Source organism: Phocoena phocoena, chromosome 10 (assembly GCF_963924675.1).
Source record: "Phocoena phocoena chromosome 10, mPhoPho1.1, whole genome shotgun sequence".
NCBI classification, from domain to species: Eukaryota; Metazoa; Chordata; class Mammalia; order Artiodactyla; family Phocoenidae; genus Phocoena; species Phocoena phocoena.
The window spans coordinates 6847809-6873960 of NC_089228.1; the positions used below are offsets into that span (position 1 = coordinate 6847809).

At 46.3% G+C, this 26152-nt stretch overlaps 2 protein-coding genes across 3 annotated transcripts in view; both read right to left on the reverse strand.

Moving 5' to 3' along the window:
• Positions 1–1980: 1980 nt before the first annotated feature.
• TATDN2 (TatD DNase domain containing 2) lies at positions 1981–20271 on the reverse strand. Its single transcript, XM_065886226.1, has 6 exons — positions 19885–20271; positions 14473–14967; positions 8081–8950; positions 3936–4063; positions 2540–2723; positions 1981–2121 (listed from the first exon to the last, which is right to left on the reverse strand). Exons 1-6 carry the CDS (start codon positions 20269–20271, stop codon positions 1981–1983), a joined length of 2205 nt encoding a protein of 734 aa, XP_065742298.1.
• Positions 20272–24666: 4395 nt separating this feature from the next.
• Positions 24667–26152, reverse strand: part of IRAK2 (interleukin 1 receptor associated kinase 2) — a 57068-nt gene continuing 55582 nt past the window's right edge. The window contains exon 13 of one of the 2 annotated variants that reach the window (XM_065885366.1): positions 24667–25675. In XM_065885366.1, coding sequence (XP_065741438.1) covers positions 25563–25675 — 113 coding nt within the window. In that variant the 3' untranslated portion in view covers positions 24667–25562. The remainder of the gene's footprint in view (positions 25676–26152) is intronic. The other variant, XM_065885367.1, reaches the window with a different exon arrangement.

The following is a 26152-nucleotide window of genomic DNA, read 5'->3' on the forward strand; positions in this document are numbered from 1 at the left end:
AATGATAATCCTAAATCCTGGAGATAAAAGTATATAGCACCTTGTGCTTTACTTTGGCAGGGAGACTGCAATGGCTCAGAGACATCCACTGAGTTATCACTCTTAGTCCTTGAACACAGGCCCGGTTGGTTTCCTTCGGAGGCAGTTGTGATGTACAGGCCTTGCTGTGAAAGAGATGGATCAGGGACAGTTCATTGGGTGACAACAAAGCACTGTGAAATCCTTAGTCCTCCAAATCTTCCAAGCAGGAGAACAAGGCCCCGGATTTGCCAAATCTGCGGCACAGATGACGCACAGCTGATCCATGGAAGGTCGACACTGAATTAAGGCCTACTTCCCAGGCCAGCAACTTGGGTACCGGGGCAAGAGGGAAATACCACATATGAAATGCAAAGTCCATTCCCTTGCAGGTTACGAGGTTCAAAAGCACCTTCCACAAACACCTAGAGGCATCCAACATAAGCACTGGATCTTACGATTTCAGCTATTGGCCTCCAAGAAACAGACAAGGGACTCAGGGTGGCCTGTCGCACTGAGGAAGGTTGGAATAAAGGATCCTTCTGTCCCAAATGCAGAGCATCCTCACTCTTAACCCTTGACCATCATAACCTTCCAGGGCCTGTAATGAACACACCTTTACAAGGCACCAGCAGGGAGCAGAGCACAGCTCAGAACTTGAGATGACCTGGCTGTTCAAAGTCCAAGGAGTGGCTCTCACTTTCACCACGGAGAAAGGACGCAGCAGAGGCCAAGGCAAGGGAGAGCCCCAGGACGGGGAATGGGGAGATCCATGGACACCAGGCCTCTTGTTCTGCATAGGCAATAGAACAGGGCTGGGCAGTGCCAGCAGAGCTTTGGAAAATTAAATTGGTTTACCTCTCGACCTGGATGGGGCACACAAGGGGCTGTTACATGAGATGAAACAGAAGGAGTATTTTTAGTCCAGTGCTCCAGGAGAAGGGGGCAGAGTGGAGCACAGGGCAGCTGGAACCCCCTGACAGCAGACTAGCAGACAGCATCTGCTGCAGACTGGACCCAACACAATTGAGCTGCAGCCCTGGGGACCTCGGTAAGTGGGATCACCTTCCTCGGGGTCGTCTTCCTCAAGCAGGCTTCCTCCTCAAGTCCCCCAGTCTGTCCAGATGCTCCTCGGCCAGGACTTTCCCTGGACCATGAGCACCCCTTTGGCCCCTCCATACTGATGGCAGTGGAACCAGTGAGACCAGCAGCCAAGGTCCTTCCACCAGTGCCAACTCAGAGCTGACGCAGCAACAGTGAGAGCCAGACTGAAGAGTCACCCAGGGAAGGGAGGGGCTGCCTTCTCTGGCCGCAGGAGCATCAGCCTCTAACACAGGTCTCTGGCAAATGTCCCCCAGAGGAGATCTCCCACCGGGGGTTCGTGTTGACAGTGGAGAACCAGGAACCAAGCTACACGCCTACGTGCACTTAGCTGAGGAGCAGTGTGACTTTATTCACAGACTGCTCGCACCACAAGCTGCGGAGGCAGGCACTGGGCGGGCAAGCTCGCTGTGCCCTCACATCAGCCTCCTCTTCTTCCCAGGCTGCCCTGGAGCACTGCAGCCGGGAGGCCAGCCCGAACCCCTCGCCAGCACCCCGCACGCCGGCCCCACCCCCAACCAGCCTGAAGTGGAAGCCTCCGACGAGGTCTCAGGAAACGTCCTGTCCGGGTGTCCTCCATGCCAGCGGGCTCTCAAACATCCTCGAGCAGGGACACACAGGCAGAGCTCACACGGCCTTTCTCCTGTCAGGCCGCTGGTCATCCTGGAGGGCGGGGAAGAGAAAAGGATGAAGGTTAAAACTGAGTTCACTCAAGACAGACCAGGTTCATTGCTCACCCTATGTCTACATGCCCTACATTTAAAAAATATAGCCAAAGTCATTTTTGTCCTGGTTTTTAAAAACTATGTAATGTGATTATTATCACCTTTTCTGGGAGACTCCTGACGGCACCCTCTCTGCTTAAAGACTGTAGAGGCGGCAGGTGTTCTCACGCAGGGTGGCCAAGGTGCAGGCGAGTGGCACGTCTTTGACCCTGGCAATCTCTCGAACCGTGTGCAAGGCCAGGCCTGGGTGGGCGTACTGGCAAAGGCTCTTGGGAACCTGGAAGACAACAAGCATTCTGGATATCGTTGTGCCTTCTGTGCAGAGTTGTCACGCACAACTCCCTCCCCGGCCCTTGCCCAGCAGGGCCTCTTTGGAGCTGTGTAGAGACCCCTTTACCTGCAGGTGCAGGGAGAGTCCCAGTCAGGGGGGCTCTGGGTGAGCAGGGTCCCATGCTTCCTTGGACTACCCTCTACAGGGTAGGGCTTTGCACTGCCTGGAAGAGAGTGGTTACCCTTCAGCTTCTCAGCCCCCTAGACTTTGGTTCTGCAAAGCAACAGAGAGGAGACATCTACACAGCCAAGGGTGGGACCTAGAAAGGTACTGGTGGCTCTGTTCCTGCCAACCTTGCAAGAGGGACTGCACACCTCCCACCCTCTCTCCTCAGTGCCTCAACTCGGCTTGAAGACACCCTTACCTGTCGAGGCAGGAAATAGGGAGCATCAGTTTCCACGATGATCCTCTCCAGCGGGATCTGTTTCAGAGAGTCCCGGGCCTCCCAGGCAGAGGAGTAGGTCAGGACCGCCGTGAAGCCCACGGACATGTTGGGAAAGTACTTCAACAGGGGCTCAATGACTGGGTAGCTGCCGGTGAAGCAATGCCTGCAAGGAAGAGAATTCCAGATCAGGGCTCTCTCATAATCCCCTCTGCAGAAGCCCCCAACTCCCTCTGGACATTTCACCTCTTTTAAGTTATTTTTGGTGGGTAAATTCTCAGAAATGCAAAGACTGCATCCAAGGGAAGGACTCACAGCCAACACAGTCAGGAGCAGAATTAAAAACTGCAGCCCATCTGGATCCCAACTACAGTAGGTAAAAACTACGTCCATGTAATCAAATGAACCAGAAGGAAACAAAAACACTGGGGAGTGGCCTACAGGTGACTTTTCTTCTCTTAACCTTGCATCTGTTCATGTTCTTAGTACAGTACACATTAGTCCAGAAGGGCTGAGTGACTGCGCCTCATCTCATCTCTGGTGGTGGCTCCACTCAGAGGCGTCACTCTCTCTGCCTGGGCGCCTGGAAGGCAATGCTCTAGAGGCCTAACAACCTCACCCCTTCAGCCACCTGGCACCACCTGGCTCGGGTTCTAGACTCCCTGTTTTTTTCAGTTAACCCATCTTACCCGTCATGAAAGTGCCAGTGGGCATCACCTCCCGACCTCGTTGTAGCCAGACGCAGCTAAGGGCCTCTCCTCTGGTTCCCAGGGCACCCCGTGCCCACCTCAGCCCCACGCCCTCTGCAGAGTCGCCAGCTGACTGTCTCCCACTGCTCCCCAGGGCCCCCCAAGCCAAGCCCATGCCCAGGACAGACACACCAGGGCAGGCTGGTGAGTTTACCAAACTGGAGAACCCCTAGATACCATTTAGAGAAAATACATCTTGGACTTTAACTGCGGGTAGGGGAAGTGGGGAGGAATGAGCTTTCAAATTCGAAGTAGGAGAGAAAATTTCTTTTCAGGTGCCCTGGAATGTTCTCTGTGTGCTCAGTCACTGGACCCACAGCAACCTCTCCCAAGATCAACAGCTCTCAGTTCTACGAACCGAGCCTCCACTACAGCCTGCTTCATGCAATGGGGGTCACAGTGATTTAGGGTATTAGCTCAAACCATATGAAGTTGCCGTTTTTTAGGTTAAAAAATGGTCAAATATCAGAAATTTCACATGGGTCAACCTGATAGTTAATCTTGAGAAAAGATTCTATGTAAAGACGTAACATCATCAATCCACTCCTCACTGAATTTGTTTTCCCACGAACGTCCTAGACAGAGGAACATGTTCACTTCATCTGCCCACTGAAGCCCTCGACTCTCACCTGTGAATCTTGTAGTCCGGAGGCACAAATTTTTTCATGATTTTCAGCAGATCGTCATCAGCTTCTCGGCAGTGGATCACCAAGGGTTTCCTGAGAGACACGGCCAGCTGCAGCTGCCTCTCAAACACCTGGGAGGAGACAGAGTGGCAACACCTGTGGGTCAGGGCCACTCTGGATGTCTGCTACCGCCAGAACAGCCGGTCCACTGCACAACCCCCACTGTCTTCTTCAATTTTCTTTACTTTTAAACTCTATAATGCATAATAATAGCTAACACTTAACGAGTGCTTACTAGGTAGTATTATTATTTAGGTGTATTATAACATGTAATCCTCACAAGCACCCTAAGATAGGTACTGCTGTTAGCCCATCATGCAGTCAAAGAAACTGAGGCTCCAAATAAGGTCAAGTAACTTGCAGCTGGTAAACTGTAGCACCAGAATGCAAATCTGAACCCAGGCTGTCCACACAGCCACCACTAGGCAATGCTCACGTGGGGCTGCAGGGCTGGGCTGGGCTCAAGAGCACCACTACAAGTGTCCTCCCCTTCACTGCCCCCGCCTCCACTCCCACTCCCAAGAGGTAATCCATCACCTTGCACACCTTTTCCTATGCAAAAAGTTGCCATGTATACGTCTGTAAAATGCCTGACTCTCAGAAGGTGCTCAAGTATTTGTGGAAAGAATAAGTACTATACATATTTCCTGCAGCTTGCTTTCTTTACTTAACCAAAATCAGATCTCCTTCTAGGTGAATATCTACAGATAAACTACTCTTTTTTTTTTTAAACTCTAGCTACTTTAAAAGTTTTCAGTAGTAAAATATACCTGTTGCTAATAATTTTAAAGAAAAAAGTAGGGCTAGAACTTATTCTTTCCTCTTATTCTTTCCTTATTCTTATTCTTTCTAAGTTCAGGTTTAGAAAAAAAGAACAAAAATACTAATTCATTATGAAGAAATTACCTCAACTTAAACTTTATGTTTTCACGAGTAGCTTTTTCAATTGTGCAATATCATTCGTGTTTGAATTTTTAACATCAAATAAGAAGACACTTTTGGTAAGTTGAGTCAGGTAGTATTCACTTGAGAATGACATTTTCAAGTCCAACGCTTATACTGCCTCGTCTCAAAATAGTGGCACTGCGCCAATACCAGTTCTGATATAACTCACTTTTAACCAGTGTTTTCAACTAAAGCAAAGTGACCCTTGGAACCAACAGCATAGAATGCTTGCCAAGGACTTTAAAGATGAGCTAGTTCCAGTTCCTACAGCCGGCGGTGTCCCTCCCCAACACATCGACCCTCCCTGAACTCCTCCAGAGGCAAGAGGTTGCAAGGGATTCTGATTCCAACACTTCATTTTTGCTTCTAAACAATCTTCTTTGAGTACTCAATACTATTATAGCCTTGAGTATGCCAAGTACTCAGACTATTATACTCAAACTACTGAGTACTCAAACCATTAAAGCCTTGAGTACGCCAAGTACTCAGACTATTATACTCAAACTACTGAGTACTCAAACCATTATAGCCTTGAGTGCGCCAAGTACTCAGACTATTATACTCAAACTACTGAGTACTCAAACCATTATAGCCTTGAGTACGCCAAGTACTCAGACTATTATACTCAAACTACTGAGTACTCAAACCATTATAGCCTTGAGTACACCAAGTACTCAGACTGTTATACTCAAACTACTGAGTACTCAAACCATTATAGTCTTGAGTACGCCAAGTACTCAGACTATTATACTCAAACCATTATAGCCTTGAGTACGCCAAGTACTCAATACTATTATACTCAAACCATTATAGCCTTGAGTGCGCCAAGTACTCAGACTATTATACTCAAACTACTGAGTACTCAAACCATTATAGTCTTGAGTACGCCAAGTACTCAGACTATTATACTCAAACCATTATAGCCTTGAGTACGCCAAGTACTCAATACTATTATACTCAAACCATTATAGCCTTGAGTGCGCCAAGTACTCAGACTATTATACTCAAACTACTGAGTACTCAAACCATTAGTCTTGAGTACGCCAAGTACTCAGACTATTATACTCAAACTACTGAGTACCCAAACCATTATAGCCTTGAGTACGCCAAGTACTCAGACTATTATCCTCAAACCATTATAGCCTTCAGTACACCAAGTACTCAATACTATTATACTCAAACCATTATAGCCTTGAGTACGCCAAGTACTCAATACTATTATACTCAAACCATTATAGCCTTGAGTGTGCCAAGTACTCAGACTATTATACTCAAACTACTGAGTACTCAAACCATTATAGCCTTGAGTACGCCAAGTACTCAGACTGTTATACTCAAACTACTGAGTACTCAAACCATTATAGTCTTGAGTACGCCAAGTACTCAGACTATTATACTCAAACCATTATAGCCTTGAGTACGCCAAGTACTCAATACTATTATACTCAAACCATTATAGCCTTGAGTGCGCCAAGTACTCAGACTATTATACTCAAACTACTGAGTACTCAAACCATTATAGTCTTGAGTACGCCAAGTACTCAGACTATTATACTCAAACCATTATAGCCTTGAGTACGCCAAGTACTCAATACTATTATACTCAAACCATTATAGCCTTGAGTGCGCCAAGTACTCAGACTATTATACTCAAACTACTGAGTACTCAAACCATTAGTCTTGAGTACGCCAAGTACTCAGACTATTATACTCAAACTACTGAGTACCCAAACCATTATAGCCTTGAGTACGCCAAGTACTCAGACTATTATCCTCAAACCATTATAGCCTTCAGTACACCAAGTACTCAATACTATTATACTCAAACCATTATAGCCTTGAGTACGCCAAGTACTCAATACTATTATACTCAAACCATTATAGCCTTGAGTGTGCCAAGTACTCAGACTATTATACTCAAACTACTGAGTACTCAAACCATTATAGCCTTGAGTACGCCAAGTACTCAGACTATTATACTCAAACCATTATAGCCTTGAGTATGCCAAGTACTCAATACTATTATACTCAAACCATTATAGCCTTGAGTGCGCCAAGTACTCAGACTATTATACTCAAACTACTGAGTATTCAAACCATTATAGCCTTGGGATGGAAGACAACATAGCTGCTAAAAAGCCTATTTTTCAAAGCACGTTCAATGAAGCAGGAACATTTTCACAGTGGAAAAAACATTCAAATCTGTAACTTTCTCTTTTTAACTTTCCTAAATTCTTTTTTAAAAAGCACACGCATACAACACACATTTCCTTGATTCCATGACAGGTGCTTGTAAGACATACCACCAATTGTCCCTTGCAATTCTCCAAGGGACAGCAACATTAAAAATATGAATTTCGGGCTTCCCTGGTTGGCACAGTGGTCGAGGGCCCGCCTGCCGATGCAGGGGACGCGGGTTCGTGCCCCGGTCCAGGAGTATCCCACATGCCACAGAGCGGCTGGGCCTGTGAGCCATGGCCGCTGAGCCTGCGCATCCAGAGCCTCTGCTCGGCAACAGGAGAGGCCACAACAGTGAGAGGACCGCAAACAGCAAAAAAAAAAAAAAAATAGAATTTCAAAACACATCTGAATTTCAAAAACGTTAAGAAGAACTATTAGGGGACAGGAACTGTGCCTGGGTTGGAGCATCTGTCCTCCCTGGGAAGCCAGGTGAAGCACAAGAGTAAATACAGCCCGCTGGGAGGGAAAAGTCTTATGATGGTAATGGTGGTCACTGTCTCTGATGGAATGGGAAATAATCTTCTTTACACATTTGTGTATTTTTCAAATATTCTGAAATGGGCACACTAACTTTAAAATTAGAATAAAAAAATATTGTTTAATTAAACAAACACAACGTGTTGCTTCCCAAGAAGGGACTGAAGTTTTGACATCTGTATCATTAGCTGTAAAAGTCACTCAGCACCTAAGCCCCTCCTCTTGCTTAATGAAGCTGAAAGGTAAGAAACAGTTTGTGAAGCATTTGACCAATCACATCTACAGGGTCTGGCTAAGTAAGAGCAATCACATTTTTAGAGACTCTAAACTCTTTAGTTCCAAAAGCAGAGCAACCCTTGTGTTTCAACAACTAAAAGAGGAACTAAATAAATAATAGATTGTCAGCAAACTAAGGACGACATTACCTTGTGCTGCTCCGGGACAGGCGTGGTGCACTTGTGAGAGTAATCCAAGCCCATCTCCCCAAATGCCACGGCCTTGGGGTGCCTTAAGGCCTGCAGAAGACTTCTTTCTTGACTCTCATTGTAGTAACGTGCAAAATGGGGGTGACAGCCAAAGGCCCCCCACACCAGATCCTCTTTCAACAGGTCCTCCCAGAGGCCATCTGTCAGTGTGCGAGGATCGCAGAAGTCGGAGATGCAGCCCTGAAACTCCTTAGGGAAGGAGCTGCTGTAAATTTTCCTGAACTTTGTGAAGCTCCCTTTGAACGACAGCTTGGAATAGAGCATGTCCAAGTGACAATGGGTGTCGATGAAACCCTCCAACCTGGGCTCCCGACGGCTCCTGGGCAGGGAGCTAGATGCGGGTCCTCCACACGGACGTGGTGGCATGTCCTCCCGGAATGTTCTCTTCTCCTTCACCTCTTCTTCTTCCGAGCTTCTGGAGAAACGAGATGAACGCGACTTCCGGGATCTGCCTTCCTCAGCGGCCTGGGGCTCTCTGGAGTTGTGCTGGGGGCTCACCGTTGAGTGGGGGGAAGAGCCCCGGCCGCTCCTCTCCACCTGCACCGTGTCGCTGCCGCCACTGCCCACGGAGTGGTAGCCGGGGGTCTTGGGACCGCTGGTCCAGTAGCTGGCGTAGTCACACCAGGGACTGCTGTACAAGTGAGCCGGGTACATGACGTAATCCGTGGGGAAGGGAGAAGGCTCTGGAACCGCTGAGGGTTTCAGGGATATGGGCTCCTCCTGAGAGAATCTGACTGTGGAAATCTCATCCACGTCGGACCAGTCACTTCCTGAAGAGGTGCGCTCCATCACCACCTCCCGGTCTTTAGGCTGCAGAAAAGAGAAGAAACAGGTTAGCCTTCTTCCTATGTGAAGACAGCCTCCTGTGCTCAGTCACCTCCAGAACAGAAGTCCTGGCTGCTTTTCTGGCTGTGATGATGGCTTTGCATTGGCTCCTTTGCTCACTCTGTCACCTGTTTTCCTTATTATTCCCAGAAAGCGAGCCAGCTTACAACTAGGAACAGTCCTGTCAGCTTCAGGGAATAAACTTGTGCCCATGGTCTCATATGCCATCCCTGAGAGGGAAGCTGTGCCTACATTCCCTTTCTGAAGACCCCTCTTGGGAAAAACTGCTCTCTAGAACACACAGTGTATCGGGGGTTTTAAAGAAAAGAAGCACCCAGCACCTCATCCTTAACAACAGGTCTCTCACACATTCAAAATGCACAACCACACAGTTGTAGCAGTTTCAAGATGTGTTTTCAAATTCTTTGATATTACTCTCCGCTGTAAGATGGGGTTTGTGACCCCTCTCCTTGAACCTGGGCTAACTTGTATTGTAACTGATGGAACCAAAAGGGACACTGCAGCTTCCAGGGCTACGTCAGAGCAGCCTTGCTATTTCCCCTGGCTCTCTCTGCTTGCTCCTCTGGGAGAGGCCAACCACCACATGATGTCTGAGTATCCACGACCACATGCTAGAGAAGTCACACACAGGTGCCAGCACCAAGTGCCTGACGTGTTCACATGTGAGCAAATAAAATGTCTATCGCATACACTAACACATAATTAACATGTTTGCAATGTAGCTCTTCAAAATATAACTCACCATTTTTTTCAAAAACAGAAGTTAATCTGATTAAAATCACAAAAAATGCCCACATGGAAGGTAAGGGTTTCTCCCCAGAGTGATGCTCCCTTTTCTGAGGGGTCTGTTTTATATTCAAGTCCCCACAAAGTCTCTTCTATTACAAGATGTACTCTTCTATTTGAAAAAGAAAAATGACCCCAAAGAAATCTCAATCAAGCTAATTTGAGATGTTTAAAGAGGTTCTCTAAGCTCATTCTTTTAAAAAGATGGGGAGATGGGAAGCAAAAAAAGGTAACAGAGTTAATAATTATTCCTGCGGGTATGACCTCACAGTTCTGTGTTGGACACCATTTTCAACAAAGCTTTTCAAGATTGTTTTTACTTTTTTTAAAAGACAACTTTTTAAAAAGCAGTATGGTAAGTGGTTATGCATAAAATTACACTGGAAAAACACTTAAGATATGTATAAAGTGGTATCCAGGTGAAGGAGTAGGGCAACACAGGGCCAGCTAGAAAGCTATTTTTCACTAAAAATATTTTTATTTTTAAACAATGTAAATATATTTCCTAAAAAAGTAACCTAAAACATAATTAGACATAGTTACACTGTTGGGCTCCCAAAAATATACCTCCAAAAACTGAACAACACAAACTGAATGCAATGGGAACAGCTATTTGCAAGGTGGGATAGAATTTCCACGGGCAGACCAATACAGATTCAAAAAGTGCTACATTGCATCAGTAAGATCTCATGTGCAGGAAATTCTGCAACTCAAATGACACCTTTTATTTATTTTAATAACAACGCCGGGCTGGGGAGGGGAGAGGAGGAGGAATCTACAGAGACTAAGAGATTTAACACATTTAGAAATTGACACACATGACTCTTACATCATGTTTCAAAAAAACTGAAACAATCATGAGACAGGGAAATTTAATCACTGACTGGATAGTTGATGCTATTAAGGACTGTGGGGAGGGACTTCCCTGGTGGTCCAGTGGTTAAGACTCCATGCTTCCACTGCAGGGGGCATGGGTTAGATCCCTGGTCAGGGTACTAAGATCCCAAATCCCGCATGGTGTGGCCAAAAAAAAAAAAAGGATTGGAGGAGAGAGAGGGCAGAGGGAGAGCTCAGAACTGTAGTTATGCTTGTTTTTTTCCCTAAAGATGCTGTATATAATTTTAGAGATACACACTGAAATATTTATGGATGAAATGATACGGTAGGTGGGATTTGCTTCAAAATAATTTGTGGAGAGAAAAGGGATACAGAGATAAAACAAGATTGGCAGTGAGTTAATACTTATTGAAGATGAGTGATGGGTATGTGGGTAATTTTCATAAATGTTTTAAATACCCTATAATAAGAAGTTTAAATAGAAATAATAACAGTTAAAGTTCCAACTCAGATGGAAGGGTCCTCTGACTGCTTCACAAACTTCTCTATCATCTGAGAGTATCTGTTAAAAAATACCAATTCCCCAGTCCCATCTCAGACCTCCTGAGTCAGATTCTTTCATTCTTATCATCAGGGAAGTTCAGGAAATCATATTACATAACACAAAAAGTAACTCCAGTGACAACAAAGACCATGTCAGAGAAACATGTGAAAAGGTTTAACAAAATTATTTAATGAAATGTGAGGCTGGAGGAAAAATGGCAGAGTGGGGAAAAAAGTGACTTCAAAACTGCACATCCACCTAGAAATATATATGATAAACAGACTTATGACGACGTCATCTAAGACCCTGAAAGGCTTTAGATAGTCAAGTTGGCCAGGAAAATGTTTTTGGATTTCCTTTTTGGGAAAACCAGAGATTACCTATACTCAAGACTGCCTAAGGTTCAAGCCCATATGGTAAAATTTAAATCTACATCTATTGAGAGTCTACTATACTCGAGGCACTGAGCAAAGGATTTTCATGAATTAATTCGGGGTTCAGCAAACTGTGACCCACAAGCCAAATCCAATGCACTGCCTGTTGGTGTAAATAAAGTTTTACTGGAATACAGTCAGGCCCATTCACTTAAATATTATCTATGGCTGCTTTCATGCTACTACAGCACAGTTTAATAGTTGCAACAGAGGCCTTAAAAGCTCAAAAAGCCTAAAATATTTACTATCTGGCCCCTTACAGAGTTTGCTGATCCCTGTATGAGTCTGTGATAACATTTAAAGAACCATGCCTTTTATACAGAGGAAGAAACTGGGGCTCCAAGAGGTTAAGTGACTTTCTCAAGACTGCAGTTTAGGGGGACAGAGCCAGGATTTGAACCCAGATGTCTGATCCCAACACTCATCTGTTGACCTACCATATCACGCTGCCCCAAATAGATACCCAACAGATAACCTAAACGTCCAGTTTGACAAATAGAAGTTTGGGTATATAAGTTTGGAAAGTTCATCCATACCATGGAATTCCAGGCAGCCAAACAATGATCTATGTTAGACAGGAAACACAAACATTGTATATTTGGTGGGAAAAGTAGTTTACAAAACCTACTGTTCTTGGGATTTCCAATTAAATACAGCACATGTGGGTTTTGTCCTCCCCGCCCAAAAACTCTTAAAATTACAGGAAATGGACTTGAAAAAGCATAAACCTACAGAGAGAAAGCATACAGAATAAACAGCAAAGCAAATTAAACAAAAATTTGATGCTAGAAAGCAGATAGATGAACAGTTACTGGATAAGCAGATGGCCAAAACCTAGGCCCGCAATGAGAAAAACCCAGAAACATGCTGAATCACACTCCAGGACCCCAGAAGACTAAGGAATTGGAGGTACCAGACCTCTCAAAATGAAGGTGAAGCTGGAAATGAAACTAAGAGAACTTGTGAAGCTAGATCCCCAGATCCCTGCTCCCATCCTGTACAGATGGGTCTGCCCCTTCCCCACCCAGCAAAAGATAAGGTTCACACTTGGAAAACTTAAACCACGGAGACTGTGGAGTAATCAGGGACAACAGACACATAGCAGAGGGTGAGAGACCATCACACGCTGGACAGTGAGAACCCAGGCACCTCCCTCAATCTGACCCCTAAAACCCTAGCAGCCAGAGGTGTGCTCCTGGTCAGAGCACTGGAAGATTTGTCCCAGGGACCCCTAGCAGCCCCTGAGGATAAAGCTACAGACCCAACTGGGAGTCCACAGGTTATCACCTATGCTCAAGGCAGCAGTTAGCAAGCCATTCCAGGCACTGAGAACTTCCAATTGGCTTTTTCAAGCTTCATTTTTAAAATATGAACAGATACCCGAAACATCTGAGGAAAGCCCTATCACAAAAGACAGAAACCAAAATATTTAGGAAAAAAAAAATCAGAAGGAAACTCAGGAGTGCAGAAAGAAAAACTTCAAAACAAACCTTTATTCATATTCTCAGAGAAACAAGAACCGGATGTTCTAAAAAAGGAATACTCAGAAGACTAAGCCAGTGTTCTTAGATATTAAGTATGTCAAAAATTTTAAGAGTATATATTATCATTATATACACTCTCCTTAATTATTCATAAAGAAAGCAGAGATGAAAAGAGACAGAGGAAAAAAGGAATCTTAAGGAAACAAACGGGCTATACCTTGAAAAAAAAAAGGTGGAGAAGAGATTACTTATTTTGACAACATTGAGAAGAATTTTACGGTACTAGCAATTTGGAGATGAAATAGTCACAGGAACAGAGAAACTAAAGGAAAAAACAAGGTAAGATGAACTCCAAGGAAAATCAACTTTTGTAAGAAAGGAAATGTAATCAGAGTATACTAAGTAACTCAGCTATGAATATGGTGATAATAAATCAAATAGATTTGGCTAAAAATGGTATTATGATACAGGGAGCTGCAGGAAGGGAGAGAGGATACATTGATGGGCGTGGGTACTGTCGAAGTGTAGAGAACTAAATTCTCATTTCCCGAGTAGGAAGTCCACAGATGTCTACATTTTCAAAAAATAAACAATGAAAAATTACTTAGAAATATGGAGGTAAGTACTAGAAGCGAGAGTTAAAAGAGACGAAAGGGGCTACCTCCAAGCAGCGGTAGTGAAGGATGGGCGGAGATGCGTACAACAGAGGAGTGCTTTTCTCCTCCGAATTATAAGCAGTGTTAATAACCGTTAGTTTCCCTCCAATATCATTCAGTATCACTCTCTCCTTCCTCTACAGCAATAAAGGTTTATCTGAATGTAAAGCTTCCCAGATGGAAATTAGTCTGGAATCTTCCAGACTCTCTTGCAGGTGTTGGCCAGGTTTCTAGATTCTTGTCAACAGATATCAGCAGATAGAATGGGGACTGCTTCTGAGCCCAACTCTTAAAAGGGAGGGAATGTACTATGCTCTTCTCCTGTTCCTCCTGGCTGGAATGTCAATGTAATGTGCTGAGCCTGGTCACAGTAGCTCAGACCGCAAGATAGAAACTGCTGAGGGGCAGCAGAGACTCGAGCAGAAGACACCCAAGTCCCCCACACTGTGGAGCCATCCTCCTTAAAGCAAACTTCTGTTTTCTCTAAGCCATTGTTATTTTGGCCTTTGTTACACAGGCAAATCTATGTCTTAACAAACATATAAATCCTAAAACAAAAACAGCACTGAACTGAGGTTTCTTAATAACTCTGAAAGCTATGTTAGAAGAGAACCAACAATTTGCTCCCTGGAGCCCTGGGTAAGTCAAGTACAGTGTTGAATGAGAAACACTCAGGATCAAACTAAAAAGACCAAATACATTTAACAGAACTCAAAACCCCACGCTTGGCATGAGCTTGACTCACTTTCTGGCCGTTTACGTGCGAGTCAGAGTCATCCAAAAACTCCAGGACTGGACAACGCTTGTCAATGACCGTCCTTCGGCCACCCAGGGGCTCCTCGCTGGGTTTCTCCTGAGGGTCTATCACCACTCTCCTGTCCCAGAAGCTGCTCTTCTCCAGCACAGCCTTCTCCTCCTCCGCTCTGACCTCTGGGGCAGACTTTTTCTCTTTCTGAGGAGCACACGTGGTGACACTCCTGGCTGGCCCCTCTCCGCGGCTGGCGCGCTCTGCCATGTTGGGTTTTGCCTTCATGGCAGCCTCTCCCTTCCTTTTTGGCATCGACTTTCCCAGGATGCCCTGGATGGCCTTTAGGTAGATCACGGTAGAGCCTTGGTCTCGAGGTCTATCCCTCTGCCTTTTCTGGACCTTGTTTGGTTCTTCAATTATGTCATTTTGAACCTCAGCTTCAGCTGCAAATTCAGAATCCATGGGGTTACGAGAACTATCTTTGGAATCAACCTGGAAGGAAAATGACACATTATGAAAGGTGATTTCCTATATGAAGCACTGGGCAAATGAGACATCAGTGGAGATGTCATGCCAGCCCTCAGCACTGTCAGCCACTGTTAACAGCTTCAGGGGCTCCCAGCCTGCTCCCTCCCTCCATCCTTTCTCTACAGGTGCCACAGGGAGTTCTACAATCTGGCAACGTCACACCTCTGCTTAAAACCCTTCATCGGCTCTGCATCTGCCTGCAGGATACATCCCAGACTCCTGAGTGTGACCCCAGAAGACTTCCTCCCCAGGCTGGCCCCCAACCTTCCTTCCAGCATCACCTCCCGCCTTTCTCCACACACCCAGGTGTTCTGGGAATGAGGAAAACGCTGGAGGAGGGGGAAAGGAGGGCCCCAGGAAAAAGCAGTGCCCCAAGCGTCACACCAGCATTCCCTGACACTTTTTGGACATACGTTGTTCCTGTTGCCTGAAAGTCCTTTCTTCTGCCTTGGCCATCAACAGAACTCAAATGACACCTCTTCTGTGAGGACCTTCCCGATGGTTAGTCACTCAGTCCTCTGATGCCTCGTACCTCAAATATCCCTGTTACAACACTCCACACACTGCACTGTGATGAACTGCCTTATTCTCTGCACCTCCAGCCCCAGCACAGCCTTGCACGCAAGCACTGGACATCCGCTGAGTAAAGATGCAGGAGACAGGACCACCCATGAAAGCTTCATCCCTCAAGAGCCAAAACGCACAACGCTCTCTCGTGTCTGGGCTGCATGACCCTGCAGAGGGCTCCTCAAGGGAAGGATCCTGCCCTCTCCATCTCCCCACCCCTCACACCTAACACTGGGTCAGGAGGAGCACATGCTGACAGAGGGCAGCAGCAGAAAGAACACTGGCTTTGAAGTCAGACTCATCTGAGATTATACCACAGCTCTGCCCCATACAAGCTGTGTGGCCTTGGTCAAGTCATTTAACTTTTCTGAGTCTCATCTTCCCAGGGCCTACACAGAGCAGGTGCTCAAATATGTGTTGACTGATATCTAAGTATTTGTTAACTAATACGTAAAGGTAACACTGCCATCAACTATACTTCTATAAAAAAACAAAAAAAAAAGATTAAAATCTCAAGGGTTTAGCATAACCATGATTTTACTTCTCAAAAAAAAAAAAAGATAACAAGGCCCACCTCACAAGACTGAGGATTACGTGAGCATCTAGAGGTCAAATATTGAGACTCATATTTGACAAGCTCTAGCACATCATAGAGCTTAAATTTTCCCTTCCACTCTTCCTTCCCTAAATTGAATTAAAAATTTGGGTATGTCATACTAAAAACTAAAATTAAGGTAGGTGAAGATGCTCATGATAGACACATTTAACCTTCTCTATAAAGTAAACAAAGATCATCAGCTACCATTAGAATCTGAGAAAACCTCGCAATTACCCTGGAGGTAATAAGGCACAAACAAGGAGAGGCTGGCCAGAAGGAATCTCTATTGATTCCAAAATGCCCCGTCTAGCTACGGTCTGAATGTGTTCCCCGCAAAACTCTTATGTTGAAATCTGACCCCCAAGGTGACGGTATTAGGTGTGTCCTTTGGGAAGTGATTAGGTCATCAAAGTGGAGCCCTTACCGATGGGATTAGTGCCCTAGTCAAGGGGCCCCAAGACAGCTTCCTTGCCTCCTCCTCCCATGTGAGGACACAAAGAGAAGCCTGTGACCCAGAAGAGAGTCCTCACCTGACCAAGCTGGCACCATGATCTCAGACTTCCAGCCTTTAGAATTATAAGAAATAAATTTCTGTGGTTTATAAGCTACTCAGTCTGAGGCATTTTGTTACAGCAGCCAGAATGAACTAACACAAACATCTTCCCCTCAGAATATTCCATGACCTAGCACAGAGACTTCTGCGTTGAGGGGGACACATGAAGGTAAGTGTGTACCCCTCAGTGTTTACAGAGCAAATGCAGAAGCGCAGGCGGATGGGTGGGTAGACGGTAGGCGAGTGGTGAGGAGACCTTGGGAGGACCCAAGGGGAGAATAGGCCGTTTCTGTGCATGACCTTCAGCAGTGCTTGCTGACAGGACTTTGTACTTATTAGATAAACAAGTGTGCAAATGACTGCAGAAAAAGGGGGGAAGAGGTGCAGAGAGAGGGGAAGGTCAGAGAAGCATTTTCAAATTTATCAAGATGAGTGTAGGGAGGGAGGTGACATGGGGATATTTGTATACGTATAGCTGAGTCACTTTGTTATACAGCAGGAACTAACACAACATTGTAAAGCAATTATACTCCAATAAGGATGTTTAATTAACTAATTCCTTTTTTTAAAATATGAGTAAAGTACTGTATCTTGTTTTCAAACTAACAAACACTCTCTAAGGAGAGCCCTTAGCAGTACTAGAGTAGGACAACTGGGATCGATCCCATCAACATCCTCATATTCTATCCAACATGAGTGATCTTCCAAAAGCGCAAATCTGCCTATCCCCTGTATAGAGCTCCCTAATGGCTCAGAATAAAATCTAAATTCCCTTGGCTCATAACACCGTACAGCAAGCTGCCCCCAACCTAGCTCCCCAGGCTCCATTCCGGAATCTCTGTTGCACCAAACCACCTGGTAAGGCAGTCTTGTGACTTCTGCAGCCCTCCCTCCGGACTGGACGCTCCTTACAAGCCACCTCATGGCTCCACCATCCAACAGAATGCCCGGCACACAATCCTCACTCAAGCGCTTATGACTGAGCGCAAGGCATCGGCAGAACCCAAGACTTCTGAGACAGGACGAGACTACTCATCGCTCCATGGTTAACCATTAAATTGGGGCAAAACAAGGCCCATTAGCCCTAAATTCGAGAAAAGTGCGTCTGTGATTGGATTAGACCACCCTGGAAGAGAGGCCACACCCTCAACTCTCCAGTTCCAGCCCAACAGGACAGCTGAGCGGAGGATGCAGTACACCTGAGACACTAAGCTAGATTCCTCCGTGCCTCCTCATCTTGTTATTGCCATTACTTTTAATCAACTGACAGTTTTACCCTGTACCCAGAACCACTGAAGCTGCAGCAAGAATTAATGACAAGATCAAATTAGCCTCATATTTACCTCATTTACATTTGACTCATATTCAGTATTCTTATGTCAGAGACAAAGCTTTTCAGCTCACCATTAAATTTTTTTTAAAAACTCAGTGTGGGGCTTCCCTGGTGGTGCAGTGGTTGAGAGTCCACCTGCCGACGCAGGGGACACGGGTTCGTGCCCTGGTCCGGGAAGATGCCACATGCCGTGGAGCGGCTGGGCTCAAGAGCCGTGGCCACTGAGCCTGTGCTCCGCGACGGGAGAGGCCGCAACAGTGAGAGGCCCGCGTATCGCAAAAAAAAACACAAACTCAGTGTGCCCACAAGAGTTCTGACTGTGAGGGCCACACTGAAAACACCTGGAGCGCTTCGCCTAAAAACAACAGCCTGCCAGAGAGGATACAGAGCTAAATACATCCTCACTTCTCAGTTCCACGTAAGAAACCACTGAGCAAAGGCTTAAGGACAAACTACTTTCCTTCCGGCTGCGTTTGGGTTTTTTTATGATAACTTTATCTAGGGGCAGACCATCTCACCCAAGTAAGACTTTTCCTCCGTTCCTTCACACACAGAACTCCTCCCCGCCTCTGAAGGCCCAGACCTCCAAAACCTAGAAAGCAAATCCCAGGCAACTACAAACACTGCCTGGCACAAACCAGGCCCTAGATAAATATTTGTTCAAGACCTGATTAAAGAGATGGATGACGCTCACACAGTAGCCAGTAACATAAACTAGGGTGCCTCTCCTCCCTCCAACCTGGAAGCAGCAGACTGACTGCAAGAACTGAACCTTTCCAAACTCACCATCAACTTTGTCACACATACATACACACATACATACTCGCACACGCCGAGAAAACGTAATCTTTTTTTTTTTTTTTAAAGTTCACATAAAATTGGGCTTCCCTGGTGGCGCAGTAGTTAAGAATCCGCCTGCCAATGCAAGGGAGATGGGTTCAATCCCGGGTCCGGGAAGATCCCACATGCTGCGGAGCAACTAAGCCCGTGAGCCACAACTACTGAGTCTGCGCACCTAGAGCCCCGAGCTCCACAACGGAAGCCAGCACAATGAGAAGCACATGCACCACAACCAAGGGTAGCCCTCGCTCCCGCAACTAGAGAAAGCCCGCGCGCAACAAGGAAGACCCAACGCAGCCAGAAATAAACAAATAAATTTATTTTTAAAAATTAAAAAATAAGAGTTAACATAAAACAAATGAGCGGATGAACTGCACCTCCTCCATGAAGCACTCCTCAGTCTGCCCCCCAGTATTACGAAATCCTCCTGTGTGTTCCCACTGGGGAACTAAACGCTGAACCTCCAAAATAAACCCTGCCCCACCACGCAAAACTCCAACGTGCTGGAAACCATAACCTTGGTGAAAAGCCGAACCAAATTCTTTTTCTTGGTTCTGTGCTTCTAAGTACAGGGCACAATTCCCTAAATTTACAACCGAAATAACATACATCTGTGTCTCCGGGGCACGCCATCTACCTCCCAGCGCAGCGAGCCTCCATCCTGACTGACTGTGGGTTACAAGCACCTGAGGAATATTTGTATATACCTGGCAGCTCCGCCCACACCCCACCATAACCTCATCCGGGTGGCAGGAAGGCGCAAGGATTTTAAAGTAGTTCCAAAATGCTGCCAAGTTTGCAAACTACCTCTCCACCGACCCTCAGGCCATCCTCTGACGTCTTCCACTTTGCTCTCCCCTGGGGAGACCCCAGAGATCTTAAGAGACCTGGTCTTTTTTTTTTTAGTATCCTTTCACCAAAATTCCCATCTCCAACATCTCAAGCCAGTGGAAAGGGCTTCACCGTTTGCAAGGAGTCGGGGCCACTTACCTTAAGGCTGCAGGCTTCCTCCTGGAGAGAAGCCATTTCTTCTACGGAAGGTCTGGCAGGGCACAGAGGGGATCCCCCTGACGAAAGGAACTCTCCTGGGCTCTGATTCAGGCCTCCTTTGGAGACGGCCCCACCCACACCTGGGCCAGAGGAATGGGAGGAGGAGGAGGAACTTCTGCGGCGGGATGAGCCCCAGGACACACCATGCTCCTTCTGGGTTTTCATGCGCTTGGGGCTGCTGGCCCCTCCTGAACGCGACACAGAGCTGTGAGCTGGCCGGCTGGAGGGGGCCACATCACTGGGCTCCCGGAGGCAGCAGCGCTTGCGGGAACTCCGCTCCGAAGGGCTGCTCCAGTGGTACTTGACCTTGCGCCTCTCCGACGCCATGGGCACCTGCAAGGTGAAGAGGGGGCCGGGAATCCACCACCACTCCTGCTATAGCTGCCCCTCCTCAGCCTCCCGCTATCCCGGGACTCCCCGAGGGAGGGCAGGCCAGTAGGTCAGAGCCAGGGGCTGGCTTCACTGACCTTTCCCCCTTCTTTCCACTGCCCATCACAGTGCTCAAGGTTTCAGAGATGTCAAAGCGCTTCGAATGTCTGCGATTCCAAAGCGCTTCGGAGAAGTCCAGAAGGTCCCAGGATTTACCAAAGGCTTCGTTCGATTTGGTTTCCGAGCCCACAACGTGCTTCCGCGATTACCAAGCGCTTCAGTTTGCACAGCGCTACTTCGGGGATGTCAAAGCGCTTCCGGGACTACGACGCGCTCTGACTGAGTTTACAATACAAAGCCCTTCACAGATGTCAGCGCTTAAGAAGGCTACAGGGCGCTGTTAGGTCCACACCTGGAGGCCAGACCCGCAGTCCCTGGGCGGGCGCACGGCCCGGAGGCCCGAAACGCCGAGCGCGGGCCGCAGAGCAGGGCCAGACCCGGCACGCAGCCCGCCCTGCTCCCGCGGCCCCACCGACCAGCCACGGGCCGGAAGGGGGCGAGCCGCCCCTCAGAAGCCGGTGGCGCCCCAGTCCGCCTCCTCCCGGATCCGCCCCGCCCCGCCTTCCGTTCCTGCTCCCGCGGCCCGGACGTCGGCCCCGCAGTCTGCACCGGCCTGACGCCCTGCCCTGGCCGCCCGCTCGCCGCCCGCCCCAGTCCTGCGGCACCGGCCCTGCCTCCGCCCGAGTTCTGACCACACCGGCCGCCGCTGCGCCCGCCTACCGGAATGAGCAGTGAGGTCTGCGGGCGGGCGGGCGGAGGAGGCGGGTCCTGCGCTGAAGGGAGGGCGCCTATTGGTCAAATCGGCAAGGGGCGGGACCCCAAGCAAGACGGAGCTTTCCTTTTGGCCAGGAGGTCTGGAGGCGGGACCCTACGCCTTAAGAAGCTCGTCCACTGGTCGGAGGCTAGCCGGGGCGGAGCCACTCACGTTGGCTCGAAGAGCGCGAAGCTAAGGCCGGGCCGCAGTTCCTCAGGCCTGCCGTTGGTGTGGGTAGGGGACAAGGGGAGCCGGGTTCCCTAGGGCTGCTCCCTGCCACTCAGCGCTGTCCCCCTTAGCAGGACGCCTTCAGATCCAGATACGCTCATCGAACCCACACCAGCATTATCACTCCATTTACAGAGACCAAGTGACAAAACACAGAAAATGACAGAATTGTAATTAGAAATTAGAAACTACGGGGGAAAATATAAAAAAGACTACAAAAAATGTAAAATATCCTTCTGGCAAAAAATATAAAAGTTAAAAACAAGGTACAAACTTGGAAAAACATTTGGAACACGTGGCAAAGGGCTGATGTCCCTACTATGTAAAAACTCTGGCAATAAGATATTTCAGTGGGCAAAGGAAATGCACTGATGAACGAAGCAAATCACGAAATTCGTTAGATTTCATTTTAACATATGAAAAAATGGGTCCATTTCAGTCATTTAGAGTACAAATAAAATTATGTTTTCACCCATTAGGTTAGCAAAGATCAAATAGCGTGATAACATGCTTCGTAGTTGAGGATGTGGGGAAACGCACTTCCATACATCACCGTATTAGTGAAACCTCCTTGGAAGGCAGCACCATTGGGAGCAGGAAGAATGGAAACAATCTCAGTACCCAGCAAGTGCTAGTTATGTAAATTACAGAAGGACCATACAATGGAATACCGGGCAAAAAGAATGAAGTGCTCCAAAAGTACTGTTGAGGAAGAATGGCCAAGAAAGATGTGAGAAAACACAGGTTCCAGATTGAATGAAAATACCCTGTGTACAGCAAAAAAATAATAAATGAGAGACGAGTGGAGCCTCGAGATAAAATGTTTTTAAATGCCTGAGAGTAACCACTCTGTATTTGTGTGTTTCTAACTGCTTTATTGAGATATAATTTATATACCATAAAGTTCAACGATATATAATTCTATGATTTTTTTAGTACATTTAGAGTTGTACAACCATCACCATAATCTAATTTTAAAACTTTTCATCACCCTAAAATCTTGTGATCATTACCACTTCCCCCCCCAAACCACTCCCCCTCCACATACACACACACACCACACACACACACACACACACACACACACACACACACACATCTAATTTCTGTCTCTATGGATTTGCCTGTTCTGGACATTTCACAAAAACGGAATCATACAATATATGATTGGCTTCTTTTACTTAGCATTATCTTTTCAAGTTTGCCCATGTTGTAGCATGTATCAGTACTTCATTTTTTATGGCTGAATAATAGTACATTGTATAGATATACGACATTCTGTTTTCATCTTTTGATGGACATTCGGGTTGTTTCTACCTTTTGGCTATTATGAATATTGCTGCTATGAACACTGGTGTGTAAGTTTTTGTATGAATATGTTTTCATTTCTCTTAGGTAGATACCTAGAGTGGAATTGCTGGGTCATATGGAAACTATGTTTAACTTTTCCAACTTTTCCAAAGTGGCTGGCCATTTTACAATCCCACCAGCAATGTATGAGGGTTCCAATTTCTCTACAACCTTGCCAGCGCTTGTTTTTTTGTTCGTTTGTTTGTTTGTTTGGTACGCGGGCCTCTCACTGTTGTGGCCTCTCCCGTTGCGGAGTACAGGCTCCGGACGCGCAGGCTCAGCGGCCATAGCTCACGGGCCCAGCCACTCCACGGCATGTGGGATCTTCCCGGACCGGGGCATGAACCCGTGTCCCCTGCATCGGCAGGCAGACTCTCAACCACTGCGCCACCAGAGAAGCCCCAGCGCTTGTTTTTGTCTGTCTTTTCCATTCCAGCCGTCCAAGCAGGTGTGAGTGGTTATTTCATTGTGGTTTTGATTTTTTCTAATACCTAATAAAATTTATTTTAAATACCTGATAGGATTGACAAAACAGATGATAAATGTTTAATTTTTAACATACATGATAAAGTCACTGGAATGCTCTTAGTAGTACCCACATTCAGAGAAATGTTGTTAGTATTGCAATATTTGTCAAAATAAATCTATCTTATTTTAATTGGAATTTCCGGTCATTCTCAGAAATCTCTTTAGAAGATATTTTTCCCCCAGGGGTGTCTCTCTGTATGGTGGTTTTGATTTTCACTTCCCTAATAACCAATGAAGTTGAGCACAAAGATTTTTTTAAAACATTTTTTTTATCATCTCTGGAAGAATCCCCAAACTAGTAACAGCCGTTGCCTCTGAGAAGAAGAAATGAGGGACTAAGATCCCAGTGGGGAATCCCCTATGTAATCTTTTGTACTGTTTGGGTTTTTTGTTTGTTGCTGTGTGCATCTATTAACTTAAAAAAAGTCAGGCGTTCCTTCTAGGAATTCATGGAAAGACACCTTGGTGCTCATGATCCCCTGGAATTCATATACAGAATTGTGTATGAATTTACAGCTTGCTGGAGGAAGAAGGTCCAAAGCTTTCATAGATTCTCAAAGTGGTTCTCTGACTTCTTGGGAAATTTGTGAAGCCCTGGTCTAGAAATGCAAATCTGTCTGGGTAATATTACCCAATTGGCAACTGTCCTCTATTGCTCAAAACGCTTTGGAAACATACTGCTCATAATTTTAAGGTGATTACCACACGCCAGGTCATATTCAGGGCACATAACACGGACTCTGGTTGAATCCTCACAGCCACCAGAGTTTAAGACAAGGGTGGGACTTCCCTGGTGGCACAGTGGTTAAGAATCCACCTGTCAATGCAGGGGACACGGGTTTGATCCGTGGTCCAGAAAGATCCCACATGCCGTGGAGCAACTAAGCCCATGTGCCACAACTACTGAGCCTGCGCTCTACAGCCTGCAAGCCACAACTACTAAGCCCAAGTGCCACAACTACTGAAGCCTGTGTGCAACAACGAAGACCCAACGCAGCCAAAAATAAATAAATAAATAAAAGTAAGGGCTTCCCTCGTGGCTCAGTGGTTAAGAATCCACCTGCCAATGCAGGGGATATGGGTTCGAGCCCTGGTCCGGGAAGATCCCACATGCCGCAGAGCAACTAAGTCTGCGCGCCACAACTACTGAAGCCCGCGCGCCTAGAGCCCGTGCTCCGCAACAGGAAAAGCCACCGCAATGAGAAGCCCGCGCACCTCAACGAAGAGTAGCCGCCACTCACCGCAACTAGAGAAAGCCCACACGCAGCAACGAAGACCCAACACAGCCAAAAATCAATAAATAAAATAAATTTATTAAAAAATAAAAAATAAAATAGGACACGCTGAATTTTAAAAGACTTGCAACGTGACTTTTCAGAAATATACCCACTGCAATAAATGTTAGGTACATGACAAAAATAAACACTTAATGTCTTTTTAAAAATTTATTTAACAAAACAGGACAAGTACATTTTCAAAGTATTTCTGTAGCCATGTCTCACCCGTTCCTCCCCAACAGCCCAGGGAGGGAGGATGAATGCATGTTACTTACAAGGAAACTGAGGTTCCAGAAATTAAATTAGCAGCAGAATCAAACATGAACCTAGTTCTCCTGGTTCTTTATCTACAGCCATAAATAATACATACTCTCTAAATAAAAACTCTATTTAAAATATTAGCATTAGTGGAATGGGAGGATAAAGGTGCAGAGTGGGCATTAAATAAATATCTGTGGGCTGCAATATTTCTGAAAGAGAAAGCAGAAAACCTCCAGAGCCTTCTGCCAGGTGTCTGGCATTTGTAAAACTTGAGACCTTGACGAGGGAGTGAAGAACCGAAATGGGACACAAGTTGAAAGTCTTTCATGTAAAGGTCATGGAAGTTTGCAGGCAGTTGGTAGCAAATATTACCCAGAGATCTTAGCTTTGGAAAGTTCCATCAGCGCTCAGAATGCTCAATCGGTTGTCAAGGGTGAGAGCCAGGCAATGGCATCTATTAGGGTGGTTATCGTCACATGCTCCCCGGAACCACAAAATCGCCCACATCCTGGGCTCATGTATCAGGGTTTCCCCTTCAGTCTCCTGATAACCCAGAGCTCTGATTGACAAATGTCAGAAAGGAAGAGGACTTCATGGATTTTTGTGTCTCTGAAAGCTGAGGTCCCGTCTCCCCTAACTCACTCTGGTAAAATGGAAGTGTCTCTGCCGCCACCCAAGGGAAGCTGATGTTTGGTGTTTCCTGGGAGATCTTGATTCTTCCTTAGATCTTTTTCTCGATTGACGTTCATTTTTCCAATGGAGGACGAGGGTCCTCAGCTATGTTCGAGTCATCAAGGGCCAAAAAGCTCAATGCTATCCAGTTTCTCTTCTTTGTAGAGCCGGATATTCTCCATCAGTTTCTTTTTGGCCTCATTGATCTCAATTTTCCACGAAGTCTCTGTAGCTGACATTCAATGGAAAGTAAAGAACTTGAACAAAAGGTATTTGGAAACAGTTGTTATAATTCTTAGAAAGTCAGACTTGGTCAGAGTTTTTCACTTAAATCGGACTTCTGAATCAGGCCCTGAGTGGAATGAGCATTGTCATTGCTTCTGCCTTTTCAGGGAAGGCCTGTCACCTGCCCCCACCTTTCAGAGAGGAGGGGCTTCCATGCTTCTCCCCTGGGGGTGGGGGGCAATGTTAGAATGAAGCTTACACTCTCTCTCTCTTCTTCCACTCACCTCCATGTGGGAGGAGGAACAACAGGAAAGGTCAGAGCCTGAGACATTCACAGAGCCACGTTTACCAGGGGATGAGGACGCTGAATTGTAAAGGCCTTCCGAATTTTTATTTCAGAAGGAAACCTGGTGTGTTTGGACCCCAGGGTCAGAAATAGAAGCTATCTTTGGAAGCAGCTGGCAAGGTGTGAAGTGAGGATAGA